Source organism: Procambarus clarkii, chromosome 13 (assembly GCF_040958095.1).
Source record: "Procambarus clarkii isolate CNS0578487 chromosome 13, FALCON_Pclarkii_2.0, whole genome shotgun sequence".
NCBI lineage: Eukaryota > Metazoa > Arthropoda > Malacostraca > Decapoda > Cambaridae > Procambarus > Procambarus clarkii.
The window spans coordinates 35131917-35156313 of record NC_091162.1 but is presented as its reverse complement, the minus strand read 5'-3'; the positions used below and the strand labels follow the sequence as shown (position 1 = coordinate 35156313).

The 24397-nt window shown below is 40.8% G+C and overlaps 1 protein-coding gene across 1 annotated transcript in view; it reads right to left on the bottom strand.

Annotated features, from left to right (window-relative positions):
• Positions 1 to 24397, bottom strand: part of LOC123757281 (peroxisomal acyl-coenzyme A oxidase 3) — a 249864-nt gene that overhangs the window by 197512 nt on the left and 27955 nt on the right. Inside the window, exon 4 of the mRNA XM_045740829.2 lies at positions 15795 to 15915. Coding sequence (XP_045596785.2) covers positions 15795 to 15915 — 121 coding nt within the window. The remainder of the gene's footprint in view (positions 1 to 15794; positions 15916 to 24397) is intronic.

Genomic DNA, 24397 nt, shown 5'->3' with positions numbered 1-24397 from the left:
AGCATTGTTGAGGAGAAGCAGGACCTTGAGTGGCAAATGTTTCTCCTGCAGATATTTTTCTATGGCAGGGCACACCACTTCATTCACTCACTCGGAAAAAAAAATCCTAGTCACCCATGCCCTTTTATTAGCCCTCCACATGACACACATTTGGGTTTTCTGCACTTTATACTGTTTGAAAACCCTTGGATTTTCAGAATAATACACTAGCAAGGGTTTAATTTTCAAATCACCACTCGCATTTGAGCACAGCACAAGAGTAAACCTATCTTTTATAGGCTTGTGTCTGGGCAATGATTTTTCCTCCTTGGTAATGTATGTCCTCTTAGACAATCTTCTCCAGAACAGTCCTGTCTCATCACAATTAAAAACTTGTTGCAGTAGGTATCCTCAGCCTCTGCAAACTCTTTAAATTCTTCAATAAATCTTTCAGCCGCTAGTTTGTCTGAGCTGGCAGCCTCCCCATGCCTCGCAACACTATGAATACCACTTCTTTTTCTAAATTTTTCAAACCATTACCCTGCTTGCCTTAAAGTCTATCGTATCTGCACTCGTTCAAGGGGTATTCTTTACAAGGTCTTCGTGCAATACCCTGGCTTTCTCACAAAGGCCTCTGAAACACTATCACCCACTAACTCCTTGTTGTGTATCCAAATTAGTAACTTTTCCACTTCCTCAAGTATTTGTGGTCTTTGTTTCGTGATTGTTCTTATGCCTTTTACCACTTTAGCACTCAATGTCCCTTTTCTTGCCAAGTATAGTGCATATCGTTGACGTGGCTTTGTTGTACTGCCTACAAAGCTCAACAACACGTGTACCATTTTCATGCTTCCGAATACTCTCTTGTTTTTTCTCTATTGTCATCCTCACATGCGCTTTCTTGCCTTGATCCTTACCACTGGCTTTCTTGGGACCCATCGTGCAATATATAACATCTTTTATGGTCAAATGGCCAAAAATCCAACAAAACACTGTAAATCCGGGTGAAGAATTCAGGCGGGATAGTCACTGGGAGCGAGCCACTAGTAAACTGAGGGGCGATCACCGTGTCACCATGCACTAGGTCGGCCTGTACGCGTATCAACACCCTCGTCTTCCGAGGAAATGCTCATATTCCGATGTTAATTTTCCGAGCAAATCCTGCTCGTATTCCAAAAAGCTCGTATACAGGGACACTCGTATTCCGAGGTACCACTATAATATATGTTTATAACGAAATTAAATGAAACTAAGTGGCATGAGAGGCCGTAGGAAGTCGACGATCCAAACGACAATTTTGTGGAATAACTTATCCAAGATATATTGTTGCCTACAGGTTATATTAAGTAAGGTTTGGATAAGTCAGGATTAGTTAGGTTAGGTTAGGTTTTGTTAGATTAGATTTTATTAGGTTATGTTTGGGTAGGTTGGTTAGGTTAGGTAGGTACAGAAGGCTGATAGGCCAGCAAACACTCTCCAAGCAACAATGTGTCATGGTCTTAAATAAGTTGCTCCCCAACATTGTTGCTTGGATCGTCGACTTGCTTTGGCGTCACCAGCTGCTTATTTTCATCTAATTTTGTAATGAAATGATACTTTTTTCAGAGCAAAAATATGTTTTTCCATGTTCTACATTCAGCACCAACATTATAATGAATAAATGGGATGGGACACTAGGGTGGTGACACCCCCCTAGGGTCAACACTTGCATCAGAGGAGCTCCAGCATATTTCAACAATCCTAAGCATTGTAGTACAGGTTGATGATAGCGAGTGGTGTCCCAGAGAACATAAAGGTATAGTGCTTTTGAAAAATAGGTGAGATAACAGGAATGTGCTAAGAGAAGTGAAAAATCAGACTAGAAAAAGTTGCCCTAGTGTTTCCAGTGCAGAGAAGAACATACAAGATGGCCGCCGGCAAGAGGAAAAACAAAACAGAGCTTGATTTTGCGGGATTCAATGAAGAAAGCATTGATATTAGCAGTCTACATAACACGTTGGTAAAATTAGATACTATAGTGAACTCTAATGTAGAAATAATTAGTAAATTTTAAGAAAGTAATGACCATTTGAATAGCAAAGTTGTATGTCTTGAGGGTTCAGTGAAAGACTTGGGCAAGGATAAAAATCAATTGGAAACAAACTGCAAAGCCATGGAAGAAGAAAATAAATTCTTAAAAAAAGGCTTTGGAAGAAGTTAAAGTAAATTTAAACATAAATGACTACAAGAGGTTAGGTAAGGAAATTCAACAGGAGAACCAGCTTTTGTCAGCACAGATGGAGGAAGTTACACAGAGAATAGAACAGTGCAAGAAGGATATGTAACTCACCTATGCACAAGTGGCCAAGGAGAAGGAAAAAATAGAAGAAGCAGTAAAGGAAGTCAAACACTGCAGCAACCAAGATAAAACAAACATTAGGCTGGAAGTGAGAAAGGAATTGGCATCTAACCCGAAGTTGGTGCAAAACACTGTTGATCGGAGTAAGTCCCGATAATTTTTGGTTGCAAAGAAAAGGAGATAACATTTAGATCAGAAGAGCTGTAGAAGAAGCGAAAGTAGTATATAAAATTGTTGGCCTCGTGGAAGGTCGTACTACCATAGAGAATGTGTGCGACACCAGGAGAATAGGTAAATACGTAAAAGGGAAAGATCGACCTTTGAGGATCACCCTAAATGGTCCCAAACAGATGGAAGAAGTACTCAGGAATGCTAGAAAATTACAAAGAGATGAGGATGGGAAAGTGTGGTTGTTAAGACAAGATCTTTCAAAAGAAGACAGAGAGAAACTGAAACTGAACCTCGCCGAGGCAAAAAGTTTAAATGCGAGCAGGAATGAAGAAGAAAAAAATCTTTTTTTCTACAAAGTGATGGGGGTAGGCAGACCAGTAAAGTGGTACATAAAGGCAAACCAACAAAATCAATAGAGAGAGGGGGAGTGAAAAATAAGGAGAGGGGGAACAAGTTCCTGAAGATTGTATACACCAACATAGATGAAGTAAGATCAAAGACACTGGAGTTAAGTGATGTAATACAGTTGCAGACACCAGACATTGTTGCACTCACGGAGACAAAACTTGAAGATGTTATTTTAAATGAGGTCATATTCCCAAGGGGCTACTCAATTTGGAGAAGGGACAGAAAAATTAGGAAAGGCGGTGGCGTTGGAAGATGGTGAAAGAACACCTAAAGGTGAAAGAAATAATGACTGCCAATCCACAAGAAGTTGACATAATAGCACTAGAGATCTGCTATGAGGATGATAAACTAATGATCATAAATGCATATAGTCCACCACCAAGCAGCACATGGTCAAAGGAGGAGCTAGATAATAAACGCTAAGGTCTTATAACAATAATGAGAGAGATTATAGCGAGAACGGATAACGATAGATCACGACTGTTGATAGTCGGTGACTTGAACTTGAAATCAATAGACTGGGAAGCATATCAAGTGAAAACAGAAGATTTTTGGACCTGTAGATTTGTAGATCTCATCCTGGAAACATTCTTGTATCAACATGTTAAACAAGCTACGAGGATGAGGGAAGGGGACGTTCCCTCCATGCTAGATTTGATATTTACCAGGACGGAGGAAGAGATATTTGACATTCAGTACCTTCCTCCCTTGGGTAAAAGTGACCATGTCTTTTTGGGAATAAAGTATGCAATGCGTTACAATCTGGAAGAAAATAAGGAGGTTGAAGCAGTTGAAAAACCTGACTTTGGGAGAGGACATTATGGCCACCTTAGAATTTTTTTTAGTCTGTATAATTGGACGGACTTTATGCTAGGCAAGGAAGTGAATGAGATGTATGTCAAGTTTTGTGAAATATATGATAAAGGCACAAAAAAATTTATACCAAAACAGAGATGCAGTACTAGGAAACAGGATTGGTTCAATAGAAATTGCAAGAGGGCCAGAGACCAAAAGACACAAAAATGGAATCAATACAGGAAGAGGCCAAACCCCCAAACATACCAGCCATACAAAGATGCGAGAAACAACTACACGGCAGTAAGGAGAGAGGCAGAAAGAAATTTTGAAAAAGGGATTGCAGACAAATGTAAAACAGAACCAGGTCTATTCTATAAATTCATAAACAACAAATTGCAAGTAAAGGATAATATTCAGAGGTTGAAAATGGGAAATAGATTCGCGGAAAATGAAAAGGAAATGTGTGAAACACTAAACGAAAAGTTCCAAACTGTGTTTGTACAAAATGAAATCTTTAGGGAACCAGACACAATAAAAATTCCAGGGAACAACATAGAGCACATAGAGGTGTCTAGAGATGAAGTGGAGAAAATGCTCAAGGAGCTAAGTAAGAACAAAGCAGTTGGTTCAGATGGAGTTTCACCATGGGTTCTGAAAGAATTTGTACCTAAGATCAGCATTCCACTTCAACTGATGTTTCAGGCATCCTTGTGTACAGGAGTTGTAGTTGATGTGTGGAAAAAGGCTAACAGAGTTCCAATCTACAAAAGTGGAAACAGGGAAGACCCCCCTTAATTCTAGACCGGTATCATTGACAAGTGTAATAGTCAAAATATTGGAAAAAATAATTAAAACTAAATGGGTAGAACACCTGGAGGAAAACGATATAATATCAGATAGACAGTATGGTTTTCGATCTGGAAGATCCTGTGTAATGAACTTGCTCAGTTTTTATAATCGAGCCACAGAGATTTTAGAGGAAAGAGATGGTTGGGTTGACTGCATCTATTTGGACCTAAAAAAGGCTTTTGACAGAGTTCCCCCATAAGAGGTTGTTCTGGAAACTGGAACATATTGGAGGAGTGACAGGTAAACTACTAACATGGATGAAAAATTTCCTAACTGACAAAAATATGAGGGCCGTAATCAGAAGCAAGGTATCGGATTGGAGGAATGTTACGAGTGGAGTACCACAGGGTTCAGTTCTTGCACCGGTAATGTTCATTGTCTACATAAACGATCTACCAGTGGGAATACAGAATTACATGAACATTTTTGCTGATGATGCTAAGATAATAGGAAAGATAAGAAACCTAGATGATTGTCATGCCCTTCAAAAAGACCTGGACAAAATAACTATATGGAGCAACACTTGGCAAATGGAATTTAATGTGAATAAATGCAATTTTATGGAATGTGGAATTGGAGAACATAGACCCCACACAACCTATAAATTATGTAAGAAATCTTTAACCTTTTAACTGCGCGGCCTATAAATATGACCCCCACCCCCATTGCGCAAGAAATAAATTCCCGGGAAAAAATTCTTTTTAGTTCTGAAAGTGTCAAAAACCCCTCCCTGTATATGGGTATAGCAACAGAATTTCGAAATTGTACTTACTTTGGCTGCTGTGGGGTCCATAAGGTGGCGCGTGACGTCGTCATTCCCCGTGCGCCCGTGCCGTAAGCTCCCGGGGCCGGTGGGGCGCCCGGGGCGGGGCGAGCGAGTTGCCGCGAATATATTTTTGTTCATTTTTTGCACAATAGCACGGGCTCACCATAGCCCGTGCTATTTGGAACTTTGTTCCAGGTAGCGAATCTTTAACAACAACAACAACAGTTCCAAATACATCTTATTTGTTTTTATGCGCTAATCCTACGTGTAATGAACACGTACACTATATTATGGCAGTAAATTAAATTGGCAGTAAAACATCCGTACTGTCCGAGGACACTGTGTTACGTGCATGACACTTGTGTACACACATGTTGCACATATTTACCATGTATCATGCTAATTTATGTATATATATACAATCTATTTACAGACTATACAATGTCACACACTATATACATTCACCATCAACACATTCAGAACACCGCGAGTGTGAGCTGCCACACCCAGCCAGCCCTCCCTCCCTCACTTCTCCAACATTGTATTCACCAACTTTGCCCCTCCCATCATACAGTTATTCTCACCAATGTTTCATGTTCATTTATGTATATTTGCAACATATGTACACACTATACACTGTCACACACTATATACATTTACCATCAACACATTCAGAACATCGCATAGCAGCTGCCTCGTATGGGCCAATAGCAGCTGCCTCGTATGGGCCAATAGCAGCTGCCTCGTATGGGCCAATAGCAGCTGCCTCGTATGGACCAATAGGAGCGACCTCGTATGGACCAGACAGAACACGAAACAAGGGTATAAATTGGATACGTTTGGATTTAGGAAAGACTTGGGTAAATACTGGTTCAGTAACAGGGTTGTTGATTTGTGGAACCAATTGCATCGTAACGTGGTGGAGGTGGGGTCCTTTGATTGTTTCAAGCGTGGGTTGGACATGTATATGAGTGGGATTGGGTGGTTATAAATAGAAGATGCCTCGTATGGGCCAATAGGCCTTCTGCAGTTACCTTTGTTCTTATGTTCTTAGCTCCTCTCAACATACTCCTGTTGCTGTTATTACACTATATACATACACACATTGTATATACCCATGTACATGTGTGTTCCCCATAGCGAACCACGAAGCTAGTATGGTGAGCAAAACAAGAGTGACTGCCACACAGTGAGGCTACCTCAATTCTCTCCCTCCCTCACCAAAATTCCTCCTTCCACAATACTACGCTCAACGCTAATTATAATCACAATCCTGATCACTAATTCCTGTAAATGAATAATTGACCACAAGTTTATTTTGAAAAGGAACCTAAAAAGTCGTTTGAAGATTCCTAGATGGACGAAATAATACTGTGGCTAGCGCTGTGAACAGCATTGAATCACTGATATTTGAACATTGTACCAGTCATTATCACACTCAGGCTCTTCTATAATACTATCATTACTAAATAATACAAGTTATATATATATATATATATATATATATATATATATATATATATATATATATATATATATATATATATATATATATATATTATATATATATATATATATATATATATATATATATTATATATATATATATATATATATATATATATATATATTATATATATATATATTATATATATATATATTATATATATATATATATAATATATATATATATATATATATATATATATATATATAATATATATATATATATATATATATATATATTATATATATATATATATATATATATATATATATATATATATTATATATATATATATATATATATATATATATATATATATATATATATATATATATATATATATATATATATGTGTGTGTGTGTATATCACGAAAATAAACACGTGATTAAGAATGTGACAATGTCAGACCACGGAGGAAAAATGAAACAAGAAATTTCCTTAAGTACTTTCGTATATTAAATACATCTTCAGAAGGTCCAAATACCTTCTGAAGATGTATTTAATATACGAAAGTACTTAAGGAAATTTCCTGTTTCATTTTTCCTCCGTGGTCTGACATTGTCATATATATATATATATATATATATATATATATATATATATATATATATATATATATATATATATATATATATATTATTAAATATGACCGAAAAAGTAAGATTAATAATTCTAACACGAATTTTCTCAATCTTTCATACATTACGCTTCACTGTTGGAGGTAAATCAAAAATCAATTCTCCAAAATTCATTTTTATTTCTAGTCTGACGCGACACGGGCGCTGGATATGCGTATGGAAATGTCAAGATGCACAAGCCTGGAAACCCACTTCGGCCAATCATTAGCCAGATACCCACACCCACGTACAGACTGGCGAAGCGACTCAACGGCCTGCTGACTCCTTATGTTCCTTGCGCCTTCAGCCTGAAGTCTCCAAAGGAATTTGTTGACTTACTGCGGGGCACACGGGCCACAGGGATAAGAGCCTCGTTGGACATAGAATCGCTGTTTACCAACGTACCTGTGGACGAGACAATCGGAATGATAGCCGACAGAGTGTATCGGGATCCAGCCTGTACTCCTCTTGACATGCCAGAAAATATTCTGAGGAAACTACTCCAAGCTTGTACTTAAGAGGCACCCTTCTTGAGCCCGGATGGGCACATGTATAAGCAAGTAGATGGGGTCGCCATGGGTTCTCCCCTAGGTGTCCTGTTTGCAAACTTCTACATGGGTACCATCGAGGAAAAAGTCTTAGTCGACATGAACTTGAAACCGGCCATATACTGCAGGTATGTTGACGACATTTTTACACAGGTACCTGATGTCAGACATCTGCAGGAGCTGAAGGAGGCATTTGAGCAGAGTTCCGTGCTGCGTTTCACTTACGAGATGGAAAAGGATGGGAAGCTGCCCTTTCTAGATGTAACAGTCATGGAAAAGGGCGGAGGTTTCCACACTGCAGTCTACACTAAGGAAACAAACATAGGAATGTGCCTAAATGCCAATAGCGACTGCCCTGACAGGTACAAGAGGAGTGTTGTTAACGCATATGTCGACTGTGCTCTCAGCCACAGCTCAGAATGGAAGCAAGTCGACGAAGAACTCTGTAGGGTAAGGCAGGTCCTAGTCAATAACGGCTTCTCCAATGGTTTCATCGAAGACATCATAAGAAGGAAAGTGAAAAGCCATGCAACCTCTGAAGAGACAACTAACACAACACCTATACCCCCTATTAGACTATTTTACAGGAACTTCTTTTCCACAGCTCATAAAACGGAGGAAAGGGTCCTGAAAGATATTGTTAATAGAAACGTTATCCCTACAGACAAAAATCAGAGGATACAACTGACGATTTACTATAAAACCAGAAAAACGGCCAGCCTTCTCATGAGAAACTCTCCAGACACAAAACAGAACGCTTTAAAAGAGACTAACGTCGTCTATGCCTTCAAATGCCCACTTGGGGACTGTAAGCTCCAAAAAACCCAGTATATAGGCAAGACAACAACATCTCTTTCTAGGCGTTTAACGATGCATAAGCAACAGGGCTCCATTAAGGAACATATAATCTCTTCCCACAACCAAACCATCGCCAGAGAAATCTTAGTAAACAACACAGAAATCATCGATAGATACAGCGATAGCAGGCGGCTTGACGTTTGCGAGGCACTACACATCAAGAAGTCAACACCAGCAATCAACAGCCAATTATTGCACAACTATATTCTACCCACCTCAAGACTCCGCTCCAATATAGAAGCATCAAGAAATATGGACCAATAGGCTTTCTACAAACACTTCTATTCAATACCCATTGTTTGTGTTCTGTCTTGTGTTGATACTTTTAATACCCTATTAATATCCCCTCTTGTTCTGTCTTGTGTTAATGCCACATCACCCCTCCCACCTCACTCAAATGTAGATATAAAATCGGAGATACGTAAGTTCTAATCAGTTGTGTATTTGTGAACTAAAGTCTTTGAAAATGTAATAAGTTTTACGAAACGCGCCCGTGTCGCGTCAGACTAGAAATAAAAATGAATTTTGGAGAATTGATTTTTGATTTACCTCCAACAGTGAAGCGTAATGTACGAAAGATTGAGAAAATTCGTGTTAGAATTATTAATCTTACTTTTTCGGTCATATTTAATAATATATGTCTACAGGAAAGACTGCTACCAAAATATACTAATATATATATATATATATATGTCGTACCTAGTAGCCAGAACTCACTTCTCAGCCTACTATGCAAGGCCCGTTTTGCCTAATAAGCCGAGTTTTCATGAATTAATTGTTTTTCGACTACCTAACCTACCTAACCTAACCTAACCTAACTTTTTCGGCTACCTAACCAAACCTAACCTATAAAGATAGGTTAGGTTAGGTTAGGTAGGGTTGGTTAGGTTCGGTCATATATCTACGTTAATTTTAACTCCAATAAAAAAAATTGACCTCATACATAATGAAATGGGTAGCTTTATCATTTCATAAGAAAAAAATTAGAAAAAATATATTAATTCAGGAAAACTTGGCTTATTAGGCAAATCGGGCCATGCATAGTAGGCCAAAAAGTGAGTTCTGGCTACTAAGTACGACATATATATATATATATATATATATATATATATATATATATATATATATATATATATATATATATATATATATTAGTATACTTTGGTAGCAGTCTTTCCTGTAGACATATATTATTAAATATGACCGAAAAAGTAAGATTAATAATTCTAACACAAATTTTCTCGATCTTTCTTATGTTTCTTTTCACTGATGACGGTAAATAAAAAATCATTTCTCTAAAATTCATTTTTATTTCTAGTCTGACGTGACACTTGAACGCATTTCGTAAAACTTATTACATTTTCAAAGACTTTAGTTTACACACACACACAACTTATAACTGAATAGAGCTTAAACATCTTCGATTTTTTATACCTGCATTTGGGTGAGGTGATATGTTACAACAGTTTTGGATGAGGTGAAAACAAACTTTCAACACAAGCCAGAACACGAAACAATGGGTATTGAAGGTAAGAATGGAAGTAATTGCAGAGGGCCTATTGGCCCATATTTCTTGATGCTTCTATATTGGAGCAGATTTTTGAAGTGGGTAGAATATAGTTGTGCATTAATTGGCTGTTGATTGCTGGTGTTGACTTCTTGATGTGTAGTGCCTCGCAGATGTCAAGGCGCCTGCTATCGCTGTATCTATCGAAGATTTCTGTGTTGTTTGCTAAGATTTCTCTGGTGATGGTTTGGTTGTGGGAAGAGATTATATGTTCCTTAATGGATCCCTGTTGCTTATGCATCGTTAAACGCCTGGAAAGAGATGTTGTTGTCTTGCCTATATACTGAGTTTTTTGAGGCTTACAGTCCCCAAGAGGGCATTTGAAGGCATAGACGACGTTGGTCTCTTTTAAAGCGTTCTGCTTTTTGTCTGGAGAGTTTCTCATGAGTAGGCTGGCCGTTTTCTTGGTTTTATAGTAAATCGTCAGTTGTATCTTCTGATTTTTTTCTGTAGGGATAACGTTTCTATTAACAATATCTTTCAGGACCCTTTCCTCCGTTTTATGAGCTGTGGAAAAGAAGTTCCTGTAAAATAGTCTAATAGGGGGTATAGGTGTTGTGTTAGTTGTCTCTTCAGAGGTTGCATGGCGTTTCACGTTCCTTCTTATGATGTCTTCAACGAAACCATTGGAGAAGCCGTTGTTGACTAGGACCTGCCTTATCATACAGAGTTCTTCGTCGACTTGCTTCCATTCTGAGCTGTGGCTGAGAGCACGGTCGACATAAGCGTTAACAACACTCCTCTTGTACCTGTCTGGGCAGTCACTGTTGGCATTGAGGCACATTCCTATGTTTGTTTCCTTAGTGTAGACTGCAGTGTGGAAACCTCCGCTCCTTTCCATGACTGTTACATCTAGAAAGGGCAGCTTCCCATCCTTGCCCATCTCGTAAGTGAAACGCAAAACAATTCTGCTCAAATGCCTCCTTCAGCTCCTGCAGATGTCTGACATCAGGTACCTGTGTAAAAATGTCGTCAACATACCTTCAGTATATGGCCGGTTTCAAGTTCATGTCGACTAAGACTTTTTGCTCGATGGTACCCATGTAGAAGTTCGCAAACAGGACACCTAGGGGAGAACCCATGGCGACCCCATCTACTTCCTTATACATGTGCCCATCCGGGCTCAAGAAGGGTGCCTCTTTAGTACAAGCTTGGAGTAGTTTCCTTAGAATGTTTTCTGGTATGTCAAGAGGAGTACAGGCTGGATCACAATACACTCTGTCCGCTATCATCCCGATTGTTTCATCCACAGGTACGTTGGTCAACAGTGATTCTACGTCCAACGAGGCTCTTATCCCTGTGGCCCGTGTTCCCCGCAGTAAGTCAACAAATTCCTTGGAGACTTCAGGCTGAAGGCACAAGGGACATAAGGAGTCAGCAAGCCATTGAGTCGTTTCGCCAGTCTGTACGTGGGTGTGGGTATCTGGCTGATGATTGGCCGAAGTGGGTTTCCAGGCTTATGTGTCTTGACAATTCCATACACGTATCCAGGTTTATATTCCCAATAATCTTTGGCAGGTGGAGTCCGGATTTCTTGGCGTTCACAGTTTCGATCAATTTGTTGACCTTTGCTTTCAATTCGGCTGTAGTGTCCTTCGTTACCCTTTGGAATAAAGTTTGGTCAGAGAGTATGAGGTTCATTTTCGGCAGATATTTTTCTTTTTTAAGAATGAATTTTGGAGAAATGATTTTTTATTTACCATCATCAGTGAAAAGAAACATAAGAAAGATCGAGAAAATTTGTGTTAGAATTATTAATCTTACTTTTTCGGTCATATTTAATATATATATATATATATATATATATATATATATATATATATATGTCGTACCTAGTAGCCAGAACGCACTTCTCAGCCTACTATGCAAGGCCCGATTTGCCTAATAAGCCAAGTTTTCCTGAATTAATATATTTTCTCTAATTTTTTTCTTATGAAATGATAAAGCTACCCATTTCATTACGTATGAGGTCAATTCTTTTTATTGGAGTTAAAATTAACTCCAATAAAAAAAATTGACCTCATACGTAATGAAATGGGTAGCTTTATCATTTCATAAGAAAAAAATTAGAGAAAATATATTAATTCAGGAAAACTTGGCTTATTAGGCAAATCGGGCCTTGCATAGTAGGCAGAGTACGACGTTCTGGCTACTAAGTACAACATATATATATATATATATATTTTATGACATTATTAAGCGATGCTGTGGTCACAAGCTGAACAGCAGTGCTGTGCGCTCATGCTGCGAACGCCAGCCTTGGTTGCTCACTCACTACTGAGGCTCTCACACCCGGGAATGTGGACCGTGATTTTTTTTAAAGATAGCGTCTGTTTACAAGAGCCCTGAGGAAGCTGATGTGAACCCAATGTAGCCGTGGGAGTTTTGAATGGAACGTGAAAAATACAAATACCCGGAGGCGCGTTGCACACCTGAAGCCTGGGCCTGCAGGTGCGTTGTGCAGTTAAAGGGTTAAAGAATTCTGACAAAGAAAGGGATCTAGGGGTGGTTCTAGATAGAAAACTGTCACCTGAAGACCACATTAAGAACATTGTGCGAGGAGCCTATGCTACACTTTCTAACCTTAGAATTGCTTTTAAATACAAGGATGGAGAAATACTAAAGAAATGGTTCACGACTTTTATTAGACCAAAGCTAGAATATGCAGCGGTTGTATGGTGCCCATATCTTAAGAAACACATCAACAAATTGGAAAAGGTGCAAAGACATGCTTCTAAGTGGCTCCCAGAACTGAAGGACAAGAGCTACGAGGAGAGGTTAGAGGCATTAAATATGCAAAAACTAGAAGATATTAGAAAAAGAGGCGATATGATCACTACGTTCAAAATAGTAACAGGAATCGATAAATTTGATAGGGAAGAATTCCTGAGACCCGGAACTTCAAGAACAAGAGGTCATAGATTTAAACTAACGAAACAAAGCTGCCGGAGAAATATACGAAAATTCACTTTTGTAAACAGAGTGGTAGACGGTTGGAACAAGTTAAGTGAGAAGGTGGTGGAGGCCAAAACCGTCAGTAATTTCAAAGCGTTATATGACAGAGTGCTGGGGAGACGGGACACCACGAGCGTAGCTCTCATCCTGTAACTACACTTAGGTAATTATTACAAGCATAGCTCTTATGCTGCAACTACACTTAGGTAATTACCGTACAATTCTATAGTCACATCCAACATATTCTGATAAACAGGCTACATGAGGTAAACAAAATCTACAGGTATGTGGTCATTAACAATCCCAAGTTCTGCAACAGTGTGTATATATTCACACTTTCCTTGTCATAAAATTATTGTTATAATTTCTGGATATTATGCAGTATCTACTCAATTTAATGACCTATATGAGGTAGTACTCAGGTTGTTAAATCTGAGGCTTCACTATATCTGGACGCCTTAAAATGTCGGTAACTTTTTAGTCTTGAGTTATCTTGAGATTCTTGAGGTTATCTTGAGATGATTTCGTGGCTTAGTGTCCCCCACGGCCCAGTCCTCGACCAAGCCTCCACCCCCAGAAAGCAGCCCCTGACAGTTGACTAACTCCCAGGTACCTATTTACTACTAGGTAACAGGGGCATCAGGGTGAAAGAAACTCTGCCCGTTGTTTCTCACCGGCGTTCGGGATCGAACCCGGGACCACAGGATCATGTTTCCAGTGTTCTGACCGCTCAGCCACCGGCCACCGGCAGTCATATCTGGGAGGACAACTGGAAGAATGTGGGCTGGCTGGCTGGCGAGTGGACTGAGTGGATTAGTGGGCTGGATGGATCAATGGATAACTGACAGGTGTGTGTACTGGCTGGCAGATGGGCAGAGTGGGTAAGTGGATTGGTGGCAGACTGGCAGATTTGGGCAGAGTGGTGGGCAGGTAGAGGGATTGTTGGCCAACTGGCAAGCTGGCGGGTGGCCTTTGGATGGATGGATGGCTGACTGGTGGACAGGTGGGCTTGCAGGTAAGGGTGGATGGGAAGGGTAAATGGATTTGTGGCTGACAGATGGGCTTCAAGTGGGCTGGCAGGCAAGCTGGGTGGACAGTTGGGTAGGTAGGCTGGCAGGGTGGGCAGACAGGGTGGGCAGGCAGGGTCGGTGGGTAATGTGGATGAATGGATTGGTGGCTGACTGGTAGGCAAGCAGGATGGGCAGGCGGGCAAGCAGGCAAGGTGGGCAGATGGGCAAGGCAGGTAGGTGGGCAAGCAGGCAGGCTGGTAGGGTGGGTAGGCAAGCAGGCAGTGGATGAGTGCATAGGTGGATGGATGGATGGATGGATGGATGGATGGATGGATTGGTGGCTGAATGACAGGGTGGCCAAGCAGGGTGGCCAGGCAGGGTGGCCAGGCAGGGTGGCCAGGCCAGCTGGCAGGGTGGGCAGACACTGGATCCATTCCTCAGCTCCTCCATCCCCACTACATCCTATTACTCCCATTCCAACACCAAACCCTCCCAGATATATCCCCCACCCCTCCAGCAACGTCTACATGGTCCGTCTGTACAGGATTAATATTTTATGGTTTTGATTCTCAGCTACCTTCCCACCAACTAGTGGCCTGGGAGGCAGAATGCCCAAGTGCCTGACTCATATTGTTTACAAACTAGCAGTCTCCGTGGTGTAGTGGTAAGACACTCGCCTGGCGTTCCGCGAGCGCTATGTCATGGGTTCCTATCCTGGCCGGGGAGGATTTACTGGGCGCAATTCCTTAACTGTAGCCTCTGTTTAACGCAACAGTAAAATGTGTACTTGGATGAAAAAACGATTCTTCGCGGCAGGGGATCGTATTCCAGGGACCATAGGATTAAGGACTTGCCCGAAACGCTACGCGTACTAGTGGCTGTACAAGAATGTAACAACTCGTGTATATATCTTTAAAAAAAAAAAAAAAAAAAAAAAAAACTGTGACTGGGTGCTACTATAACTGTGAATCCCTGATTGACTTTGACTGGGTATAATTGATTGTGACTTATGACGGTGAATGCCTCACTGACTTGAGATTGTGGCCTGTCTATCTATGACTTGTGACAATGCTTGACTGACTGACTTGACTGTGGCTATGACTGGTTGCAACTAACTGTGACTAGCTAAGACTGGATGCTACATAACAGGGGAAATCTGTAAAGGACAAAATGTAACTGCTGGCCTAGCAAGGGCAAGGTTGTCACAACACAATAGTGGCCTCCAGTTTAACGAGCACCGAACTCTGTAAACTCAATACTGAATTCTGGATTTAACGGTCAATGATTACGTAAATAAGACACCAGTTACCAATCTAAAATTTGATCGTTGTATCCGACAGAATGGTAAATCAGAGGTCCTTAAATTGAGTGGATAAAACTGAATATTTGTAAGTATCCAGCACAATGAGATCTCCTACTTACATCTCAAGTATCCATGGCCACCGCAAGCTTCTCGACACTCCTGTATGGCATCCCGGGCTGTCCAGCCAGAAATAGGCTTACCAGCTGATGACAATCCATGCACTTCCCGCCCATATAAAGCCTGACGACAAGGATTCTATGTTTAACACTCATGATGTAATAATCTTTGATAACATGATAACATGACAAATCAATTAAATCTGAGTCTACTGTAATATAATATGAAGTGATACAGCCTAGGGGAGAATCTGTATAAGAATTAATATCAGTTCTAACACTGTATAAAGGTTTTAGGGAGACCAAAAAACTTATATTTTTGCTCACATTCATATAACATACAATTCTAGGGATGTTAATAAATTATGTTGAGAGGTAGCAAAATTTATAGGATTTATAATAAAATAATAATAACAACATTAATAAGTAATGGTAATGTCTTCTCACAGACATAATAACATAATAACCCACACTTTGGTATTTGTGAAATTTATGTAAGGAATTTACACCAAATCTTTCACATTCTCCCGAGTGCTTTGTCCAGGTCTGAGTGTGTGATTAGGACAAGACTTACATCTCAACTTCTAAGGAATTAGACATTGAGATGTAAGTCTCCTCCTAATCACACACTCAGACCGTGACAAAGCACTCAGGAGAGTGTGAAAGATTTGGTGTAAATTCCTTACATAAATTTCACAAATACACAAGTGTGGGATTTTATCCTAAATAACAATAATAATAATAATTATAACAATTAATTTATAAAAATACATGATAATATGCTTATAGGAAAATCTTAAGAATAATTTATTTTCTGCAGAAAAATATTTATGGATAATGCTATACACTAAGAGATGTAACTTAAATTTGTATTTTCATTTACATATGTTAAGACAATAAGCTAATGATACATAGACCAGAATAATGATATTGCTACTAATAGTAAAACCTGTTGGTTCTTTATTTGAGATTGCTATAGTGGTAATTACCAAGTTTAATAAAGCAAACAAAACCAGCCTTGAATGTAATGAAATGCCCCTCTCTGAGTAAGTCCGGTTGGCTCCTTTAAGCTCTCTCACTGAGGAAGCTCCTCATTACTCAGTCACGTCAGTCATAAGTATCCTGTTGGCCTACCATGGATCAGAGTCGGAAGCTGGCTCCTCATAGCAACCCATTCTCTCATATATTCTAAAAGCATTCCCAAACCGAAGGGGCGACAACAAAGCGAGGAGAAAAATGAAAAGAAAGAACTCGGTCCAAAGACCAAGAAGGCTCAGGCATAGCATGAGCAGGCCGGAGGTGAAAACACACAAGAAAGCTAGCGGAACGGAGTGGACGTAAAATCCACCCCGAATGCAAGCAGCAGTGGCTCAACCAACATCGCGCGATGTGAAGCGACAATTTTATCCATGAGATGCCAAATCCAGAAAAAGTCAAGAAAGGACAAAACAACCTGGTCTGAAATCGATGAAAACTGACGAAGAGAAAGAAAATAATGGAGAGACAGCTAAGAAGCTTCATACTATCGCTGAGAAGACGAACTCAGGTGGGACATCATCAAAGAAGCCACCTGATTCCTCATACAAATGGTGACACACACATGCATTAGAAAAACCAGACACGTAGTGCGGAGCAGTAGGGCAAACCAACGAGGTACCTCACTGGCCCGACCTGCGGAAAGAGGTGGAGCCACAGAAAAACACCCAGGTATGGACACAGAACAAGTAGTGCCTGAAACCAAGGCTGGGTCAGCCACCATGGAGCCAGGAGCCACTAGCCCCCAATATGAATCAAGCCGAGCCAAAACCCGGAGCAACAGCTGAACCGGGGACAAGAGGGACAGGAAACCCCACCTCAACCAGTCCTACCGAAAAGCATCTGCCGCAAGGGATTCAGAGTTGGAAAACGGCTCCATGTATACTGGGAGATGCTGAGACCATGCAGACACGAAGAGGTCCACCTTTCGGGTGTCTATACCTCCAACATTGCCAAAGGAAGGAGGCGGTGTCCACCATCCCCTCTGTGAAAAGAGGAATGAAGTACAACAGACCCTCTGCCAGGACATTGGACACACCCTGAATGTGAATGACGTGGAGAGCTAAACCACGAGAACTCAGCAGAAGAGCTACCCGAAACGACCTCTCTCAAAGCCACGGACAGAAGAGACGCCTCCCTCCCCGGTGAGACGATGAACCACGGAGAAGCAGTCCAAATGGAGCCGGATCATCAAGCCCCGATGAAGCCGGATGCGTCACCTGCCACACAGCTGCAAACTCCCACACCAAGCTGTGAGCTCGAAGGAAGGATGATGCCGAACACCTTTTGAGCGCCGGTCACAAAGCCCCGACCAAGAGACGAGAAGCCTGTGAACACACCAAGTGAGGGGAAGAGGAAGGTCCTATGGCACCAAATACCAAAAACCCTAAAGAGGAAGCTGAAGACACAGCAACCGACACAAGGACACTGGGGAATGAAACCAGCAAATGCGAGAGCGGAAAAAGAGGCCGTTCCGAAGAGGGTTGAGCAGAAGCGCAATCCCCACAAGCACAACTATAGCACAACAAGACGAATACAAACATTACCAAAACTACGGACGACACATCGGTAGGGATGAAGGAAGCACACACCAATTCATGTACCTCCCGACCCATTTCGTAGCAGACATACCCCCCACACCTGAAACATGTCACACGTAAGTGAACGACTGAGTAACAGGTAAGAACAATGGTACATTAACAAAATGTAAAACGCCCCCAAAACTGGGAAAGAAATAATAAACTTTCAGCCGCCAGGCCACCATATTCAAAGAGTGGATGTCAACAAACCACAGCTGTAGGATGGTACACCAAGATTAGTGTGCCGCCCTAGCGGCCAGTTGCGGCAACTCAATACACCACACTCAGAAACCCAAGGTTCACAATCTGAATAGCAAAATTCTTTCCAAAACTATAAACAACAAAACTGCTGATCTGAAAGGAGGGAAGAACAGGGAGTAGCAAAAGCACCAGAAAATAACATGCAATAAATGTATGATGAACTACATGAAAAATCATTATACAGGGATACCTCAGTTTGTGAATTTAATCCGTTCCTAGAGATGGTTCGTGACCTGAAAATTTGTAAACTGAAGCGAATTTCCCCATAAGAAATCATGGGAAATGAATTAATCCGTTCCAGGCTCCCAAAAAAATTAACTTCAAACTAAATTTTATACCAAATTCATCCAAATCTTCAGTACAAAAGAATGTACAAGTTATTACTTATCTTTACTGATGACTCCTGTTGGTGTATTTAAGATGGTGAGGAGGGGAGGGAGGAGGAGAGGTGTTACTGTTTGGAAGGGAAGTCCCCTTCCATTATAACATCAGGCAGTGATGACTTCTCTCGGGTACACTCTCTGGCACGTTTTGCCTGCATACCACTAGGACCTGCGGGTACACTCTCTGGCACGTTTTGCCTGCATACCACTAGGACCTGCTTCGGTCTCACTGCTTGATTTTTCTCACTAGAAATTGTTCCATTGAAGAGTGTTTTTCCCTTCTTTGTAACACTTGTCTGTAGTGAGACATCGCATTGTCATTAGTAAGACCAATGCAATGGCCTGCTAAAGCTTTATCTGGGTGATTCTTTTCCTCAAAACTTTGCAGTTCTTTCCATACTACACACATTTTCTTAATTAATGAGGAACGGACATCCTCTACTGTCTCCTACACCTCCCCTGAAGATTTGTTGTACTGCCTAGCTAGTTCAACAACACGTATACCATTTTCACGTTTACAAATAATCTCTTATTTTTCCTCTATGGTCATTCTCACATGTGTTTTCTTGCCTTGAACCTTACCACTGGCTTTCTTGGGACCCATGGCGAGATACATAATAACAAATTTTATGTTCAAATAGCCAAAAATCCCCAAAAACTGTAAATTCTAGCAAAGAATTCAGGCTTGATAGTCACTAGGCGGGAAGCACTCGTAAACTGAGGCGCGATCGCCGTGCCACCACGTGCTAGGTCGGCCATACGTGTATCAACAAACCCATTTCCCAAGGTAAAGTTCGTAGCCCGATTTAAATTTTCCGAACAAATCGGGCTTTTAACTGGAAAAGTTCATAAAGAGGGGCATTTGTAAGCTGAGGTACCACTTTATTCATTTATACATGTATTCAGAGCCATCTTCCACGCCCAACACCCCTGAAGAAAATGCGGCGCCCAGGGGAAAAGCGTCCAAGAAGGAAGAAGAAGAAGAAGGGAGTCGGCTGGGTTGACCCTGAAACCTCGGTGGGAAAATTGGCCTCAAACACCTCCGCACCCGAATCAGATGGGACAGCCCCCGAAGCCACTTGAGCCTCATCCCATGCTAAACACTGCCCTGACTCTGAAACCCTCAGATGTTCGGGAGTCAGAAACAGGGGAGGGAAAACAAGTAGGGAGAACCACGCCCACCTGGAAAGGAAGCAGGGGGGCCCTGGAAGCAACCAAAGTCGAAGCGACCAAACCACCCTAAATCCTGATCCCTAAAACCAGAGTGGGGCAGCTCCAGCACCTCTAACCCGGTAACAAACCTGGCTTGTTGCAGGAAATAGAATCAAGCATGCAACACAGCCACTGCCTGATCCTTGAGATCAACAAACAAGGAAAGAGTAAAGTGAAGTACATGTGGGGGAACAAGGCCTGCAAGACTCCGGGTCGGTGGTATTTCCCGTGGTGTTCACTAATGAGCGAGAGTACTAGTTGCATGAAGTTTTGCTTGTTTTTTCCGAGGGAGTTATTTTGATCTTTTAGGATGTAGATTGCACGAGTTAACCAGACAATGTTCTGTTCTGATTCACCTATCTTTGATAGATAGGTGAAAATTGCCATCGACCAGGTCCTTCCCTGGTCGATGGCAAGATAACAAACTCTAAATGTAAAGTGCTCATAGGCCATTGCTCCCTGCACCTCTCTGAGAGGGGGCCAGGTTCTGGCTCGTGGTCCCTGGTAGGTATAAGGACTCCAGTGATTGATGACCCAAACAAATATACAGTGGTACCTCGAGTAACGAATTTAATCCCTTCCATGTTCGTCATGTGAAACGGACGTCATATAAAACGAGTGTCCCCCATGTAACCAGTGTGATGAACTGTGTTTATTGTGAAATTCCCCCAGTGTGCATGACATCAAATGTTCCCCAACAAACAATTTTTTTGGAAAATGATATATTACCTTCCCTGAACATGTCTATGTAAAAATAATTACCAAATTCCACTTACTTTGGCTGTGAGGACGTGGACAAGGTGCGCTGTGACGTCATCAGGGGCTGGTGCCCGTGTGTGAAGCTCCCAGACACGGTCGCGCAGGCCATTCAAGCACCGCGTGTTGCCACAAATATATTTTCAAATATTTTTTCTATGTATTTCCAATGCGGTTTTATTTGTTTCTTTTATCGTATATGATGCATATTTGTGACCTTTACAATATGTATACAGTAGAATGTTCATAATTTTCCATGGAACTGTGATACATGTGTCAGTAATGTGTCCACAATAAATGTTTGTCACAATATTACATGGTAAAAATTCACTAAAATTACAATATGTATTGTTTCACATACTATTTACACAGTAACACACTGTATTACACACTCAGTACTTTGGAGGTGCATAATAGTCAACGAAGTAGTCCATGGTACACAGCGCGACTTTGCTCTCCTTGCACCAGCTACAGATAGATTTTCGTTTCCTGTTTCATCGTTCTGTGTGCTTGCAAATAACGCACTCGCATGCACCCTTGGCTTTAGTACTTGTAGGTGGTATGTAGCCAAGCTTGTAAAGCATAATTGAAACGATTATAGGAAAAGCTCAAGTTGTAAGGTAGTCTAGAAATGATCGCTTTGTAAGGTCCCACACAGGAAGAGATTCAGCTAGCCTCAAAGAGTGTCCATCAGTCAGGAAGAGATTCAGGTATTCTTGAAAATATCTATGGACAACACCACCATGGAAGCCGCAAACACTGTTCATCTATGCTACTTGTATCAGATGCATCATCACTGAACGCAGAAAACGATTCATCTATGTATCATCTATATAAATTGGAGATGGCAAGGGTGGGGCTCAGAGCTACACCTGGATACTCTCGCTGTATCATCCTCATAGGTGCTGTATCACTGGCATCTGACTGTTGTGTTAAGCCCTTATTGTGCCTAGCTTCACCAATGTTATGACCCTTATGTTCTTCAAACAATAGGGTCTGAATTTCACCGACTGAGTGCAGTCTTTCAACACCGTGAGGGACAGGTGTTTGAGAGCCAGAGGCGCGTGTGCCACAAATGGTTGCTCACACAGTACTAACCCAGCCAGCAGCCCTTGTCTTTCATATTCGTTATAGCAAAAGGTTCGTTCTGTGTTTGTTGGGTAGGCTGCTCCATTATGACAATCTTTCTTTGTTTCAAATGTGTACCATTTGTTTTGTATTTGTCACTTACGTCTCAATAATGGAGCAGCCTACCCGACAAACACTGAACGAACCTTTATGGCATTTGTCCATTTTTCAAATTGTTTCAACAGTTTTTATTTTTCGTTTTTAATTTTTTTATTTAAGAAACATGGAGTAGCCGACCTGTAGACCACCGAACGAACCTTTTTGACATTTGTACTGGTTTTCAAAATTCTTAATTTTTTTCATTATTTACATTTTTTGTATGTAAGAAACATGGAGCAGCCTACCTGCCGACCACCGGACGAACCTTTTGCTATAAGGTAAATGAAAAATAAATATTGAACACATTTGAAGAAAGGAAAATGTCATAATGGTTTGTTGAGTGTATATGTAAGGTAGGCTTCTCCATTATTGAGACGTAAATGACAAATACAAAACAAATGGAACACATTTGAGACAAACAAAGATTGTTATAATGGAGCAGCCTACCTGCCGAACACCGAACGAACCTTTTTGACATTTGTTGTATATCAGACATTTCATTTCTTTTTTCCTACAAAAACGTCAATGCTTTGCAACATCTCAGTAGTCACCCCTTTATATCCCAGCATCATTAGCATCTTTAAACAAGAACAACATAATTTATGTGCATCGTCGGAGGCGTCTAAGAATGTGCAAGAAGCAGCGCGACCCCACCATGTGGTGTTGACGTTACTCAAACCAGCGTTCGCCATACGGGACGACGATTTGACGCCGATTGGGCCGTTCGTTACCGAAAATGTTCGTCTTTTGGGGCGATTGTTATACGAGGTACCACTGTTGCACATATCAGTTTGGATAGCTTCAGAGAGTCGACATTGCTCCACACACAAAAATTTTAATGCTAAAAAAAATAATTACTGTATTCCAAATTATAGTCTACATTTTTAATTAATTTCAAATTTAATTTCCATGAGTTCTATTGATTTTATTTTTACCACAGTGAAAGCATGAAAATATTGCAATCTTCAATTAAGCAAGATAATAATTTAATGGGAGATAGGGAGGTATGTAATGACTAATGTATTAAGTCTAGCTTATGTTCTTTGAGAAATTACCTAAGTGTAACTACCTAAGTGTAGTTACAGGATGAGAGCTACGCTCGTGGTGTCCCGTCTTCTCAGCACTCTTTGTCATATAACGCTTTGAAACTACTGACGGTCTTGGCCTCCACCACCTTCTCACCTAACTTGTTCCAACCGTCTACCACTCTGTTTGCGAAAGTGAATTTTCTTATATTTCTTCGGCATCTGTGTTTAGCTAGTTTAAATCTATGACCTTTTGTTCTTAAAGTTCCAGGTCTCAGGAAATCTTCCCTATCGACTTTTTCAATTCCTGTTACTATTTTGTATGTAGAGATCATATCACCTCTCTTTCTTCTGTCTTCTAGTTTTGGCATATTTAATGCCTCTAACCTCTTCTCGTAGCTCTTGCCCTTCAGTTCTGGGAGCCACTTAGTGGCATATCTTTGCACCTTTTCCAGTTTGTTGATGTGCTTCTTAAGATATGGGCACCACACAACTGCTGCATATTCTAGCTTTGGGCTAACAAAAGTCGTGAACAATTTCTTTAGTATATCGCCATCCATGTATTTAAAAGCAATTCTGAAGTTGGCATAGCGTGGCATAGACTCCTCGCACAATACTCTTTATGTGGTCCTCAGGAGATAGTTTTCTATGCGTGTGTGTCCCTTGTGTTAAAAAGTCTGTCTTTATCTACCCCTGTCAATTCCTCTGAGAATCTTGTATGTGGTGATCATGTCCCCTCTAACTCTTCTGTCTCTCAGTGATGTTAGGTTTAATTCCCATAGTCTCTCCTCGTAGCTCATACCCCTCAGTTCGAGTACTAGTCTGGTGGCAAACCTATGAACCTCTTCTAGTTTAGTCATATGCTTGACTAGAGATGGACTCCATGCTGGGGCCGCATACTCCAGGATTGGTCTGACATATGTAGTATATAATGTTCTGAAAGATTCCTTACACAAGTTTCTAAAGGCCGTTCTTATGTAAGCTAACCTGGCATATGCTGCTGATGTTATCCTCTTGATATGAGCTTCAGGGTATAGGTCTGGCGTGATATCAACCCCCAGGTCTTTCTGTCTCTCTGATTCTTGAAGTATTTCATCTCCCAAATGATACTTTGTATCTGGTCTCCT